The 16887-nt window shown below is 42.0% G+C and overlaps 1 protein-coding gene across 2 annotated transcripts in view; it reads left to right on the top strand.

Annotated features, from left to right (window-relative positions):
• klhl13 (kelch-like family member 13) overlaps nucleotides 1–16632 on the top strand; it is a 38050-nt gene extending 21418 nt beyond the window's left edge. For both annotated transcript variants that reach the window (XM_014985105.2, XM_014985104.2), the window contains 5 exons: nucleotides 1781–1913; nucleotides 4134–4330; nucleotides 5401–6196; nucleotides 10024–10137; nucleotides 15559–16632. In XM_014985105.2, coding sequence (XP_014840591.1) covers nucleotides 1781–1913; nucleotides 4134–4330; nucleotides 5401–6196; nucleotides 10024–10137; nucleotides 15559–16046 — 1728 coding nt within the window. In that variant the 3' untranslated portion in view covers nucleotides 16047–16632. The remainder of the gene's footprint in view (nucleotides 1–1780; nucleotides 1914–4133; nucleotides 4331–5400; nucleotides 6197–10023; nucleotides 10138–15558) is intronic.
• Nucleotides 16633–16887: the final 255 nt, after the last annotated feature.

Genomic DNA, 16887 nt, shown 5'->3' with positions numbered 1-16887 from the left:
CATTTCACCAGGTTGGTCACACAGAGAAGGAAATATGATCGCTGACTCCTGTTTTACAAGCTGAGCCCAAATGTATTCATACCCCTGGCAGATTTAGATTTAGTCATTTTTATTCAACTGAGAAGTTTGTTTTTGTTAGAAAATGGCAGAGGTTTCTCTCAGAAGATAATAAAATAATCTAGAAGTCATACCAAGTTTGACGTTTAACATTTTATTTTAAAAAACATACAACTTATAACCTCTTCTAACCAGTGGAGCATTTTTTTTTCTGTGGCATTAGACCAGTTAAACCCTGTTCATAACTCCTTAGCTGCTTTTTGCCTGTTTCTACTTGTTTTTTGAGGGTTTAATCTTTGGTGAGTCTTGAGTCGTCAGGCGAACCTTTTTGTTTATGTTTTGTTTAGGCCATAAATTCCAGATCATTATCCCCCTGAAAGATCTAGTGACAACATATTTTGAGTTTTCTGTCTGAGGGTAGTAGATTTTTATGTCTTACTGTCTGAAGATGTTCCTTTAGCATTTCAAAAGGCAAAAAAACCATCAGAATCACAGATCCACCACCGTATTTTACATATTTATTTGCTAAAGGCTAAAAAGGCTTTCAGTTTTATTTTTGTGGCCGTAGAACAAAAAAAGATTATCTTACAGTATCTAGTGGTTGTTATGGAGACAAACATGTTTTATGTGTATTTGTGTGATGAATTTGATTATATTTGACAACTAGTTTGTTACTCGTTCCACAATCGATGTTTCTATGACGTAAATCGCTTTGAACTGCCTTATTACTGATGTGCTATACAAATAAACTTGACTTGAACAAGTATAAATTAGCTCAAATGTAAATATGCTTTAGTTATATTTAGAAATTTAAAAGTGATTTTTGTGAGTTGAAACAAAATTGATTTTGTTAAACTCAGGAAAATTGATTTTGTTAAACTATTTCCCAATATTTGATATGTTGAATAAATGCTGTCAGCCTAAAGGTCGGATTTTTAATCCCTTTTGGTAAAACATAATCCATTTCTTGTTTTGTTGTGTTTTTTCAATGTAAGATTTATTTATTTTAGGGTTGTTTTTTTTTTACATTATCTATGTGTGTGTTTAGTGCCTCTTTTATTTTCTGCAGGAGTCTTTATTCATGTTGATGGCTAACCCTGCATGTCAGCATTGATTGGTGTAAAGTGAGGATCGGCCTGAAAATGTGGCGGTCCCTGCTGTTTGCTGCAGCGGTTGTCCTTGGTCACCAGCTTTCTTTCAAAATGAGAAACCGTTGGCTCCTTTTGCTGTTCATTATTCTTTGCTGTCAAAGCACACTGCGGGGGAATGATAATGATTTTTCTAGCCCATCTCCCACCTTATACCCGGATCCTGGAATGTGTTTGTTTCTGGTGGTGAATTTTTAAGATAAAATTCACCCAGCTCTAGCACCATCGACTTGTTTTCATGCTTTCAGGTTATTTGCACAAGCCTCCAAACCCTCTCCCCCCCCCCCCCCCCCCCCCCGTCTCATTTGACGTAGTAGGTATAAAAATCGGGTTCGCAAAAGTGAGGGGCAATATCAATAATTTACCTGAGGAAATTAAAAAACTGTCGAGTTAATTTTATTTCTGTCACCAGGAGCTTTGGTGAGCACGTGATCTTCTCAGTCTGTTATTGACTCAGCTGAGGAGTCACTGGATGAGGGGATAAAAAGCCGCTACTTAATTTAGGTCCCCTAAGCTGGAAGCCAGAAACACTTCCTGCTCGTATAACTCTCACCTCTCTTCCCTTTTGGATTCAGGGATTTGATCAGCTGAGAATAGAAGGTTTGCTGTGTGACGTGACGCTGGTTGCTGGGGACGGCGACGAAGCTTTTCCTGTTCACCGCGCAATGATGGCCTCGTCCTCCGACTACTTCAAAGCTATGTTCACAGGTGGGTCTGAAAACTCTGCCTCTCTGGCCAGAGCGTGCACGCGCTCATCAGAGGGGCGCTGAAGCAGGAATTAGACAGACGCATGTTGCGTATGTATGTGGGTCGAGTTTTACACTGAAACCCAGTTACCGCATTGAGAAATTCCTCAATGTTCTTCCCTGTATTAGGAATTATTTTAAATTGATGTTTTCTATGCAGTAAAAAGAAACTGGGGTTTAAGCTCGAAATTCAGTAGTAAAGGAAAGTTGGTAACCTTTAATCAACATTGTAAAGTTTATTAAAGGGATAGTTGGAACTTTTTCAAAGCGACATTCTGTGAAAATATGATCAGTAAAAGTTCCCTCACATTCAGTAGATGGATATATTATTAAAGAATTTATAGGAGAGTGAATTTAATAAAATAGTTTATTTATATAGCACCAGTTGACGACTTAACATGTCAACAATTTATATGCATAAATATATGATTGAGTCACTTCTGTTGATATTTTCATGTATAGTAACATACATTCCAGATGTATTTAACTTTTAGATGGTTTTAACTGGTATATTCTAAACTTGATGCAAGAAGTTGATTTTCCTTTATTATTATTATTAACTGTATGCTTTTTAATGAGCAGGAATCACAAAATGTCAGTTGATTTTTTTTTTTTTTTTTTTTTTTTACTTTATGCAAAATGTAAATTTTCCTCTTAACTTGACACCCCAGCACTGGGGAGTTCCCATCTTGCAGCATTATTATGTGGGGATTTGGAGCCTTCTGCTCTCCCCACCTCGCCTGTATCGGAGCGTGTTCAGCTGGTCTCACAGCTATGTATAGCTTCTATAGCTCCATCTATATGTGTCTGAATAGCTTCACACATTTGTGGGTGGTGGCAATACTTCAAGCTGCGTTGCCAAGGAAAACTCTGATCTACAGATAACTCTGCAGTAGGGCTGGAAAACTGTATGGAAGTATGATATTGCTAAATATTGCGATAGCAGTAAAGGTTGAATTTAACCCACATTTTTCTCATGGATCTTTTTGTCAAAATGTTCACTCCAGCTGTCTGTAGCTCAGGTCACCTTGATCAGGTTTGGGAATAAAAGACAGGGAAAGTTCATAAAAGTGACCAAGTATGTTGGCAAACAGACAATATAACCACCTAAACATTTCACTCAAGCAGTTCTCGGTATGTAAAATATCCCAATTGCATAGATGACAATTGGGTGAGATGTATTGTCGACATATTGCTATACTCCACACTAATTTACTCGCCTTCAAAGCTGCAGGGGACAGTGGTGATAAATCCCATCGTCTTAGCAACACAGATCCACGTCTCAAGTTGCTTGTCAGTCCACTTTGAAAAGAAGTCGCTATTGTTTTCTGATTATTGTAATCATGCTTGTGGACTTCAGATTCTATAAAGTCCCAAGTAGTTGATAATATAATGAAATGTTCAAAAACTTTCTCTCAACTACTTAATAGCATCCTGGTTAATTTGTCACATAATCATTGAAAAGCAGCAGTGTATAAATGCGATGCTTTTACGTTTTTTTCCCCCTCATTGAGATCCCACTGGTCTTCACTGTAGCGTTTTGACAACCAGTATGCCGTAAAAGGCCTTTTTCAAAGTAAAATTGAATACTTTTTTTTTATAAACTTAAAAAAGTGAGACCACGTTGAGGCCATGGATCACCTGCTAGTTTCAGGTCTTTCTAAAGTTCTCCGAGAGCGCCGCTCGTCTCTCGGAGAACTCCTTTGATTATTATTTTGGCCTGTCTGTCAGAAATCGGATGAGGGGCACCGGGCCGTGGGTGGCTTACGCTGGAATGATGACTCCAGCAGCGCTCGCTGGGGCATCTGTCAGTGCTGTTAGAATATTTAGCAAAAATAAGAATTTTACCTGAAAACTTCTTTACTTTTACCAATCGTACCACTCTCTGAAGTACCTTTGTATTAAGAAACATTTAATAGACCATGAGTTAATAATAAACCAGCCACTATTAATGTGCACATTGCAGCAGGAATGCTTTCTAAACACTTGATAATTTCAGCTTGTTTCTTGGGTTTCATTTCATTTTTAAAAATAGGTTTTTACAACTTGAAGAGCTGCTTGGAGTGAAGGAAACCAGTCTCCAGTGGCTCCCGTCTCTGATTTATTATTGTAATGAGTAGAACCACATTTAGTAATTTGTTTTGTTGTGTTTTTTTCCCCCGCCCACTCTCCCCTGATGCAGGTGGAATGAAAGAACAGGATTTGATGTGCATCAAGCTTCACGGAGTAAACCGAATAGGCCTCAAGAAGATCATCGACTTTATCTACACAGCAAAGTTGTCACTCAACATGGAGAATTTGCAAGACACACTTGAGGCTGCAAGTTTTTTACAAATCCTACCCGTGTTGGACTTCTGCAAGGTTTTTCTCATTTCTGGGGTAAGGAGACGACAAAGGAGCTGTTGCATGTTAAAAAAAAAAGAAAAAAAACTTTGTGAAGAGCTTCAGCAGCTCGTTTTTTAAAGGATTTAGATGTTGTCGACACAGAGTGTTAGGGAACGTATGTAAGTCACGATGATCCCAATGAATACTAAGGAATGTGTTCGTGACTAACCACAGGCTATTTACAATATACAATAGCTTCCATACATCTATCGATCTCGTCATTTTATCACAGCCACTAACTCCAGTGTGTTTTCTCAAGGTTTTATGCGATAGACCAACACAAAGTAGCGTTTGTGAATAAAAGGATTTTAAAAAGTAGTCTGTAGAGACACTTTTTAGTGTGTGAGATTTATAGCTGCAAGTCTCTACCAGTTTCTTATACCCAGAGATTTTTTGCTCCTTTGCAAAACATCTGGAGCTCAGCCCCAGCATATTCATGGATGTTAATTTTCAAGTATTGCTAATGTTTTTGAAGTAGATGTATGTCTGGACTTTGACTGGGCCATTGTAACACAACATGCTTTAATCTAAGCCAATCATTTGTAGCTCTCGCCGTATGCTAAGGGCGCACCGTGTGTCCAGTCTGTTGCTGGCTCCAGCAGGTTTTCTTCCAGGATTGCCCCGTGTTGTGCTCCATCCCCATGGCATGATGCTACCACCAGGTTTTAGTTTTTCAACAGTGGGTTGAGTTATGCCTGAGATTAGATTTAACCGTTATTATTTGCAGCGAAATTTGTTGCCCCGTGTTTCATTTACGGGCAAAAAGGAGGCTGAATATATAAGCATGCCACACTTTTCAGTTGGTGTAAAAACACAACACATGCCGAAAAGCTTGTGTTGCTCTCTTCATTTTACATTTATCAGCTGCTTTATTATCTGTCACATAAAATCCCCAAAAACAGGAGTTTTTGGTCATAAAGTGACAAAATGTGTAAGTGGATTAAACACCTTGTTTACAATCTACAAACTCAATCTAGCTCTCTTCCTTTGTGACAGCCAGCCATCTGAGCTGCTGCTGATGGTTGCCGGGTTTCCTATGACTTACTCTGCTGCTGATTTCGCAGGTTTCACTCGACAACTGCGTTGAGGTGGGGCGAATCGCCAACACGTACAACCTGACGGAGGTGGACAAATACGTCAACAACTTCATCCTGAAGAACTTCCCCTCCTTACTGGGCACAGGAGAGTTTGTCAAGCTCCCGTTTGAACGGCTGGCCTTTGTGCTGTCCAGTAACAGCTTGAAACACTGCACTGAGTTAGACTTGTTCAAGGCCGCCTGCCGCTGGCTGCGCTTCGAGGACGGTCGCATGGAATATGCTGCAAAGCTCATGAAGAACATTCGCTTCCCCCTCATGAACCCTCAAGAGCTCATCAATCATGTACAGACAGTGGATTTTATGCGCACAGACAACACTTGTGTCAACCTTCTCCTGGAAGCTAGCAATTACCAAATGATGCCCTTCATGCAGCCAGTAATGCAGTCTGAACGGACAGCCATTCGCTCGGACAGTGCCCACCTGGTCACTCTGGGCGGCGTTCTGCGCCAGCAGCTGGTCGTCAGCAAGGAGCTGCGGCTCTTTGACGAGAAGGCCCACGAGTGGAAGGCGCTGGCTCCCATGGACGCACCCCGCTACCAGCACGGCATCGCCGTCATTGGCAATTTTCTCTATGTTGTGGGCGGCCAAAGCAACTACGACACCAAAGGAAAAACGGCAGTGGACACGGTGTTCCGGTACGACCCTCGCTACAATAAATGGATCCAGGTGGCGTGCCTTAATGAAAAACGAACCTTCTTCCACCTCAGCGCTCTCAAGGGACATCTCTACGCTGTAGGTGGGAGGAATGCTGCTGGGGAGCTTGGTGAGTTCAAATCCACCATGTGGTTTATTTTTATCAAGCACGTTGTTTTCAAAAGGGCACCATGAGTATGACTGACTTTTGTTAAAGAGCAGATCATTAGGTGAACAGATTTATTTTGAAATATGTATCGCAACAAGCTCCAAGTCAGTTCAGTTTATATTGTGCCAATTCACAATCATACTTTAAGCTTCAAGACTAAAACGCACAGTACTGGCGAGTACCAAAAGTACTACATAATGCAAACAAATCAGGTCAGAACTTTATGAAAAGCAGGAGCAAGAGCAGTATGAGGCTGATTCCAGGTCTGATAAAGTTTGGAAAGCAGAAACCAGCCCATGTTTCTCTCTAGATCAGACTAATTTTCATTGTGAATGTTCCAAAGGGACGGTTGTATCAGAATATATTGATAAAACTAAAACAGTATATATCAGTAGAAATGTTTTTAAGGAGTTTTTACAATATTTGCGCTAATGTATGATGTCAAACGTGACTTTTGATCAATTACAGATTCAATGTTTTTGAGAAAATTTGCTGTAAAAATGTGGAGATTTGTTGGTTTTGTGTGAATTTTGCAGATTTGTGCAAAGTTTGAAGAACTTGTTGATGTAATTTGGAGCCTAGAGGGAAACATAAAAAGAGTTTGACACCTGTGCACTAGATGTTTAAAAAAATCCAAGACAAACTAGTTTCTTCTTGTGCTTTTGATAACTTGGAAAGCTCAACCATCTCAAAACAGTCCAAACACATCAGGTTTTATAGTGGCACTCTGTGCTGACTCACTCACTGAGGATGAAGTAATCGCCTTCGGGAGAATGCCAACAATTTTATTTTTAATAGAATCAATTTTATTTAAGAAGAATCCCATAAAGTCATTACCGCTGAGTGCCGGGGGAATTGATGGCTTGACTGAGCTATGGCTGTAGGTTTGGCAACTGTACTAGAAAGAAACCAAGGATTATTCTTTTTCTCCTTCATGAATAATGAAAAATATAAAGTTGCAGCTTGGCGAGGGGTCTTTTTCTGCAGCTGTAACTATTTTTTCCCATGTTAAATGTGACTCCTATAGATGTGTACAGAGACATTATTCCAGCTGCTAGTAACGGAAGTCGTCGTAACTGAAAAATAAAACAAGCTCTGAGAACTGAAAAATCACATCATCTTTAAGAGCGAAAACTGAAAAATGTTTAAGTTCTTGTATTTTTCAATATGTTGACTCAAGCTATAATCATCCTGAAAACACGAGCCGTTCTGTTCTCTTTTCCTTTGACTTCAGGGGAAAACGAACGACGACAGAATAGCTGCACAACGATTAGGGAATTGGATTGTGATATTAATGCTTCCAACACTCTGTGATCTTTAGCATCTTGGGCGCTATCATCTGTGCCGGATGTTGGCATCTGCTGCGGTGACACTCCATCCAACAGGCTGAATATTATGTTGGCATTCGGAGGATGCATTTATGATAATTGGAAATGCCAGCAGACAAACATTGCTTTCCAAACAGTCCTTTTATATTATTAAAATCCACTGACATTGTGATATTTACATGTCAGAAAGCTTTTACTTATTTGTCCACGTATTGTTAAAAGTTCTATCTTTCCATTGTTTGCATGACGTTTGGTTTTATCATTTTCCAGTTCTGGTAAAGTATGGAAAGCAGAAACCAGGATGAAAAAATGTTGGTTTCCAGCCTTTATTGTTTCTTCTGTAAACTAAAAGACCTTTGAACTTGACCTGGGTTAGGCATCAAACAAAACACTGAGACTATCAGTTTGTTCAGTTTTATAGCCTAAATGTGTTGCAATGTGCTGTTTTAATGTAAAATGTAAGAATTGTTTTATTTTAAAGTGGATTTAACTTTACAACATTCTTTTTCCATGATTTTTAGAACATACAGACAACAAAACACAACTTAGTAATTACATTTTAATCTTTAAAATTTGAGTCCGGAAAAGTGTAGAATATTGAAAATATGTAAGTGACCCAAGAAAAGAAATTAGTCACTTTCAAGATAAAAGCTGTTCAGATTTGTGAACATTTGAGTTTATTATGTTTTTTGTTGTTGTTTTTGTTTCCCCACAATGGGCCAGTACAAAATATCTGAAGGACTGGTCCTGGCGCAGGCGCTGTAACATAATATAAATCAACAACAGGCACCTTTAATTTGACATGAATTTTTAGTCTTTAAAGTGCTTGTTTAACATGAGTAATCTATAAGTAGTTAGTATAAAATAAATTACCTCAAATATCCTCCCAATCTGCTGCAGCCGATTACAGAAACACATCAGTGCATACGATTTCAGAGACTTTGTCCTGGAGAAGTGTTATTTGCTGTTCTTCTTCTGTGCGTGTGACATTGAGACCGGCCCGAAGCTTTGACAGGATCAGTACTGACAGCGACTGACGCACCCTTCAGAGCTTTAAGTGTTGGCAAAGTCGTTCCGTCTGAAACTTCCCGCTGTAACACTGTTTTCTTCTATTTTAATTCTTAAAACCAGCTTTATGAGCAGATCGGTCTATGTATATGTTTGTTTATATGTTTTCCTTGCAGTCGGTTGGTGCCTGGTAACCAATCAGGGACCTCTGCAGCCCGTAGCCTTAAACCACAAAGAGGTGCCACCCAATACTTAAATCCGGCCGTATAACTCCAGCAGACCGGGAGAGGAGCTGTCTTCTATTTTGGGTTATAATTAGACCAAAGAACAGAGCCTGAGCTCACCGACTGTCTACACAACTGCCTTATTCAGCTTTACGTTCCACTGCCTTCGCGCTGCATGTGGTTCAGGCCCCGTGTATTTCTGGATGTGCCCTTCCCCTCCGCCACGTTTGTTTACTCTCGACGGGTCGTATGGGTGTGGTTTTATTGTTGCGTCTGGAATGCCCTGATTTTTAGAAAAGGAAAGTTTAACAACGTGAAGACGGATTCACGGGGGGGAATTTCTGCTTTAATGAGTACACACCGAGTCTTTCTGGCTCGCTTCACTGCCGTCTCCCTTTAGGTTAATTTAGCTTCTTAAAATCTGAGAACAAATATGTATTTTACTGTACATCTACTACTGTTTTTTTTTATTTGTGTAACTTAATTTATACTCAATTTGCTGGTTTTCTAAGCTTAAATTAGAATATATGAGAATACAGACAATTCGGGCCACTGAATTATTGCTGGCAGATTCTACATTAGATTCATTCATCTGCAATTGTCTCATTGATTTCACAGAATCCTCTAAAATTCTCCAAATCCACCTGCTGCTCTTTCTGCTCACCATCAATCAGTTCAGTTTAAAACGACGTCTAGTTAAGCACTCGTGTCCTGAATGCAGTAAATAAAGCCAACAGGTTTTCATCCTGTGATTACAGGAGAATAACTTGCTCATGTCTTTTCCATCCATGGCGATGAGGAGCTATTGATGGCAGAGACCGAAGAGTGCTTTGAGCCTTGTTATGATCTTATTTCAAGCACAAAGTAATCTTGTTGACACACCCTTGTTGCTTGTTATGGGGTCGTAACAAGCAACCGATCGCTCGCCTGTGATTATCTCTCGTGAATCCCAGCGCCCCCGTTGTTGGATATTTCAGATTTCTCGCTAAAGTATCCTCAGGCGCATTAGGATAAAGGATCTAGCAATCTCCCAATTTCCTGCGCAGTCGGTGGACGCAGCAGCAGTTGGCGGGCTGTGGGGTGTGTACTGTATTTAAATCTGAGTTTTAGATCCCACACTGAGACCCTCCAAGGCCTCATTTGCTGCTGTTTGTCCTCTTTTAGTTGCGTCTTGACCCACTTTCTTCTAATACGGTCTTCTTCTTTTTTCTCTCTCCCCATCTCAAAGCTACTGTGGAGTGCTACAACCCAAGGACAAATGAATGGACGTATGTTGCCAAAATGAATGAGCCACATTACGGCCACGCTGGGACGGTGTACGGTGGTTACATGTACATTTCAGGTGAGTGCATGCTGGGAGTTTGTATAAACCTTCTGAAGAGTAGGAAAGCAAAAAAGATACAACATTTTGTATAATTAGCTCTCTAAATTTGTGACTACATTTAGCAGGATTTTGCTCATTTATGAAAGTCAAAATGAAAATAAATGTTGAAACATTTAATCCCAGGTTTAATTATATTACAATTGCATTTTCTGGACACTTTTCTTTCGTTGCTGTCTCAAGATTTCCTGCACTCTCCACGAACTTCATTAAACTTGCTTCTAAATATATCCATCCGGCACGGACGTAAAGGGCCTTTACAGTCCATCCAAATGGCCAAATACATCACTAACATGCAGACCCTGGATGCTCAACACTTTAAATATAATACCTTACCAAATATGGCAAGAAAGCAGCCTTTACGACTGCGACATTGCACACACTGGTATTGCTATGACAATTGTGATTCAGTGCATCTATTGTCTACTTAAAGCCTTGGTTTGTGAATCAGATGCTCACTTTTGCCTGCTTGACTTGCTGAGTCTCGAAGAAAGTAGCCCGTTGTCGACACTCTGGCATCACGCTTATGTCATGGTGGAGGGTTTGGCGCGTGCGGTGGACCTGAGGGGAATCACCGCCTGTTCTTTAGGCGTCACATTAACACTTGTTCCTGCGATTGGAAGCAAATCCCGCGGTATGGAGATGAGCCCTATTTTCTCAGTGTGACTAATCCAGAGCAGCACGACAAAAGGGGCGAACGTTTCTGCTGGTGGAGGGGAATTCAGGAGGATGGAGAAAGGAGAACTGAAGGAGGTGTAGGAGGTGTAATACACAACACTGTTAATCCCTCCTGGCCACAAGAAAAACCATCATCCTCCTCCTCCTACACCTCCTTGAACGCGACACATGAACGCGAGCGGCGGCGGCCATTCCAAGGCGTAAGAGCTGATCCCTGAAGCTGAAAATCAACGTTTCACAGCAAACATTGAACAGCGTCAACTTTTATTCCAAAGATGTTTAAAGTTTTTTCAATCAGGTGAGACGATTTGTATCACCTACTTGAACTAAAAAATAGCACCCCCTAGTGTCGGTCTGTGAGTGGTTCTTGTATCGATTATGGAGGTAGGTTTTTTTCAGACTGAGCTTATTTACACAAAAACTGCATTTACCCCGGATATTTTTGTTGTTTTTTTTAAAGAGGGCATGACGTCTAACTGGTAGTCTAACTCTAAAGTGCAATCTGCCTACTTGGACATGTCAAACCTGGCTAAGTGGTAAATGGCTGAAAAACCGCCCTTCTTCCTGGAAAAGGCTCCTACACCTATAATTAAAATTCTTTACTCGTTGTGACTACAATGTCACAATGAGTAACATTTAAATTTTTCCTAAATTTTGTTCCAGATTTAGACACCGAGTTGTGTGGAGAGAGTCAAGTGGCATCGGAATTACACTAGTCAGAAATGGGACTAAAAAACTGCATACTCTAGTTCAGTGTTTCTCAACCCTGGTCCTCACTGCCCCCCTGTCCTGGATGTTTTAGGTTTTTCCCTTCTGCCACACACCTGAATTGCATCTCTGGGTGATTAACAGGCTTCTGCAGAACTTGATGGTCATGCAATCATTTGAATCAGCTGTTCTGGAATAGAGGCACATCTAAAACATGCAGAGCAGAGCAGGGGGGCGCTGAGGACAAGGGTTGAGAAACACTGCTCTAGTTAGTTGTTGGGTTAAAATGAAGCACAGTCCTGGATCAAACCAAAGCTGTTTGAGACGGCTACAGAAAAATGAATAAACTAAATAAGTATTTCTATTCCTTTTATTACCTTCACATATTCATCAAATGTTTGTTGATCAATTTCCTAGGAAACTCGTATTTTGTTGTACGTTACGATTGAGTCGAGCTGTAGTCAGCACAGCTGGACTAAATGAAGTTAACTGGGGCTAATTTTTAATTATTCAATGTTTCAGGAATCGGTTTCTTATTTCATCCTACTTGTTGCCGTGGGAAATATTGACAAGTTGGCAGAACATGTAGCCCTTTTAATTTGATCCAATATTAGCTGAGACTCGAAGGACGGCTGCTGGTACCTCGAGACATGACGGATCATTTTCACTTCAAGCTAAAGAACCAGAGAATATTTAAAACCAGCAAGAGCAGAAGATGCTGATGGTGCAATAGTCAAAATTATTAATATTCTCACTGTTAATAACTCAAGAGAAAGAGGCTACTTTTTCCCTTCGCTCACCGTTTTCTGTTTTTATTCCTCCTTCGCTGGAAATACAGCTTTACGACGTCGATATCAGGCGAGTCGGGCGATAAATTTTGTTTTTGTGAGAGCAGGCTATGCACCCATACCGCCTAAAAATATGAACTGTTGGGCAGCGTAATATCCCAACACAACCTGCTTAATGATTGCAGCTGCTATCAGAGAGGAATCAAGCAGCGCGCATGAAACGTAGCTTCAATAAAAATGCTCCAAGAGGTCGCTAAGAGGCCTCGCTGGCTCCCACAGTCTCTGGGGGTTAGAGTCTTGCGGTGCAAGGTGACCCATGCCGGAGTGCACTTCCTTGTCTGTCTGTCACAGCACATCAGGTCACTTTCTCCGTCTGCGCCGCTGTGCTGTCTGAAGGTATTCTGTCAGCTGGATGAACCTGACAAATGCAGTCAGTCCACAGGCCGTCACAGCCGCATCGCCTCGGCACAATTCAGACATTACTAAACTACTGCCACGCTTTGTTTTCCTATAAACAACCCCCCCCCCCTTTTTTTTTGTTGTTTTTCTTACTGTTGCTTTTTTTTTTTAATGCTTCACTGAAACAAGCCGTCTGCTCTCATACTCTACCGGTTGAATCATCTTTGGCTGCATCTTCTGCTCTGAACCCTCTTGGGCATGAAATAACATGAGCAGCTGAACACACCTGGATTTGGGAATTATCTGCCATTCCTCTCTGCAATCCCCTTGAGCTTCGTCAGTTTGGACATGGCTGTCAGCAGACATCCACTTTCTGGTCTCCTGATGGATATTTAATTGGCTTCAAGTCGGAGCTTGGGTCGAACCTCTTAAAGACATTTTTGTGTTTGAAGGAGAACTGCGAGGCCAAGAATGCTCTGGAGCAGAACAACATTTTTCTTTGCTCGACTTTTTCCACTCACTGAAACATTTCTTTATAACCGCCTGTGGAGAACAGCCCACAGCGTCATACCGCCACCACTCTGTCCTGCTTCGGGCATTCCTATGGACAAACATTCAGCTGCATCTTTCCTGCAGATGAGAGGGACGACAAGCAGATCTTGATGCTCAATACCGATTTTAAGTGTGGTCGTTTATACTACTAAGTGAGAGTTCTGTGTGAACGGTTTAAGACCCCAAATTGAGTCGCGTGCACAGAGGAAGAACGTTAACATTAAGCAAATGAAAGCACAACTAACGGCACCGGCCTTTTGTGGAGCATTGACTGCAGGGTGGTTTGTTTGGATGTGTAGTCGGGTCCAGAAGTGGTTTGGATTTAAACGTTTGGGTGAAAAGATTTGAGATTGGGGCTCTCAGACTGCAGCGAAAAAGTCGGATTTCATCTCGCTGTGATTTAATATCGGGGATTGGGGGGACAGGGAAGTTCAAGTTGACCTGCCGTCGGTTACACGTCTCCTCTGGACCCGGAGGAAGTCACAGTGATAATTAAGCAAGCAGGTGTGAAGTGGGAGGCATTACAAGCAGCTGTCTGTCATAACTGCTGTCACTCTTTGGGTTTGTGATGGTGGCTTTGTTTGTACATTGTTGCGGTACAAGCCGTCAGAAGGCTTCTGTGGTCAGTGCTGTTTTCTGAAAAGGCCAAAAGTATTACTCTGGGGAAAAAGTTTCCATCAAGCTACTCTTCCATGAAAGGAAAGAAGCAGGTTTACCTCAGGGAAATCACCAGCTTTATGATTGAGCAAACAGAGCTGTTTTTCATCTCTGTTTTTTCTTTCTGGGATTTTAAACTATTTCTGCTTTTAAATTCCTCTAAAAGGTGAGATGTGCTCTGGGAAAGGATGAAGTTCTGGAGTTTCCAGTGGGTTTTATTGTCCTTACAGAGCTGCATTCACGATAACGTAGCCCTGTAGTAAGACTGATCGATACTCACTTATCTCTGCCGTTCACCTTTGAGGGATGTAACGTCAGAAACGAGCGCAGATCGTCCGTGGGCGATTTATTTATTTATGCAGGATCTCAACTCCTCACACCTGCGGTTGTTGTTGGACGTTTATAGAAACCGTCCTCCGTCGGTTTCACCTCTCTGTCCATCCTCCGTCATCCAGCCGGAGTCCCAGGTGTACCGGCACTCATTCATCCAGGTCACTGCTTGTACAAAACGACTCCGCAGTTATTCAGCGTCCGCTCGGCTGCACAGGGAAATGCTTTGAAATAGAACCATATGGGCGCACATGGCATGAAATACAATAACAGTCCGTCCTGTGGCAACTAATGAAGGGCATTGGCTTCTAGTTGGTGTTTTTGAAGGTTGAGATCGGCTCGGTTAAAACGTGCTGTGTCCCAGTGCCCCTCTAATTTTGCTGATTAGACATCGAGACACTGGGATCCTGATCAGACGGCACCATATCAAAGAAAAGGCCAAACCCTTTGAACTGGATCAAAATAGCAGCACAACCCTCTGAGGAGGAATTACAAAGATCCGGAGTTAACTCCAGTGCTGTTTTTCCTGTCGGGGGTTCATAATGGCTTCATACAATTGGTGGATAAAGTAGTCGGGCTATCTCTTCATTTGATCAGTTAAGAAGGTGCAGCATCACATGTCCGAGTCATGGCAGCTGAATACACAGTTTAAGCCGGAACAATGGACCGAGCACACGATCGCTGGGCGGCAACAAAAAGAGGGATTGTGCCTGAGAACGGCACGCTCCGCAAATCCTGCTCTGCGTTTGCTCCCCGCCTATGTGTGTGTGGCTGGGAGAGGAGGGGCGAGCTGGCTCCCACCCAAATGCATGCTGGGATTGTGTTCCTCTTTATTTTAAGCCTTCCCTGTAGACATGCCCTGTATTTTTTTTTCCTCCCTGTTTTTTTTTTTTTTTTTTTTTTTCCCATCAGCTTTTTGTGTCCCGGCGTCTCCCGTCTGTTGGCGCATATGTTAACAGGGGCTTTGAAACGACGCACCGCTTTGTGCCGACTGTTCACAATGAGTGTTAAAAAGAGGCTGAGCAACCGCTGATGTTGCTCTAGTTTGTATAATTACTGTTTAATCTGTTTATTGGCTGAATTTGCAGTGTGGGGATCGTGGAAGGATGAGTTTTAAAACTGTAGAGCCCGGGGCAACTTTATAGGCTGGTGCTAGAAAGATGTTATTTAGTGAATGATTGATTAATAAGTCCATAAAGTGTTTTCCTCCCCAAAGATGATCAGACTGAGGATTAATTTTAGGGTTTTTTTACTGTCTTTTTTGCTGCAGGGGGAATCACTCATGACACTTTCCAGAAGGAGCTGATGTGCTTTGACCCAGATGCGGATAAATGGACTCAGAAGGCGCCCATGACGACGGTCCGGGGCCTCCACTGCATGTGCACGGTGGGCGACCGCCTCTACGTGATCGGGGGCAATCACTTCCGCGGCACCAGCGACTACGACGACGTGCTCAGCTGCGAGTATTACTCCCCCGCCCTCGACCTGTGGACGCCCATCGCCGCCATGCTGCGAGGCCAGAGTGACGTCGGCGTCGCGGTGTTCGAGAACAAGATCTACGTCGTGGGCGGCTACTCGTGGAACAATCGCTGCATGGTGGAAATAGTACAGAAGTACGACCCGGAGAAAGACGAGTGGCAAAAGGTTTTTGACTTGCCCGAGTCGCTAGGCGGGATCCGAGCCTGCACGCTCACAGTTTTCCCTCCTGAGGACATCTCGGGCTCGCCCTCCAGAGAGTCGCCCCTTTCAGCACCTTGATAAATAACGAGGGGGTGGCTCGGGTCTGCTCCAACCCCCGTTAACCTTCCCCCATGCAACCTTCTCAATAAACACTCCTTATAGACATTGTTTGCACTTCTTTCTCAGACATCCGTTCTGCATCCCTGAGTCCACAGCCCCTACAAACTGTGCAGAAACCTCTCCCTGAGTGATAAAGTCTACATAGGACATGGCTTGGCAACCTAATTACATGTCAACGTTGCATACTCAGCATATTTTGGCAGGAAATACCTTGACTTGAAACTTGACTTTGCAAATCAACTTTTCTACCTGATGTCCACAGAGTTTTCTTAAGTCCCGTTTCTTTTGGCGTTCTACCTTGAGACGTTGACTACGTTGTGACTCTCTTCTACTCTATGCCAGGTTGAACTACAGGTGACCCCAGGCGACGGAGGAATAGTGACAGAAGAACTCCAGAGCTGACGGTTTTTAACTCAGGGGTTGGCCCGGGCCCCATCTGCGTCTCCTTACAGTTTCAGCTCTTTCCTGCTGTTGGTATGAAACTGTTAACGAAACGATGTTTTCTAAATTTAATAAACATGATTTAAAAAAAAAAAATGTAAAATGGGTGTCGTGGTTATTGACCGAGGCAGATTTGAGGTGAACGTCTCGACATCTAAAGCTGAAGTTGATCAATGAGAAGAGAGAATGTACAGATCATGGAGTCATAACAACTTATGTGTTTTCTTCTTTTTAAAACACAAGAATTGCATTTACAGATTTGGATTTATTGCGCTTTTTCGCTCATCTATTCAACTTTGTAAATATTCTTACTTAAAAATATAGATTTAAGGACTTTTGTCGACCGTTTTAGTAATTT

Source organism: Poecilia mexicana, unplaced genomic scaffold, assembly GCF_051168715.1.
Source record: "Poecilia mexicana isolate PSO_F unplaced genomic scaffold, ASM5116871v1 scaffold_14, whole genome shotgun sequence".
Lineage (NCBI taxonomy): Eukaryota > Metazoa > Chordata > Actinopteri > Cyprinodontiformes > Poeciliidae > Poecilia > Poecilia mexicana.
Note: the sequence above shows the minus strand (reverse complement) of the source record. Positions and strands in the feature narration are given on the sequence as shown.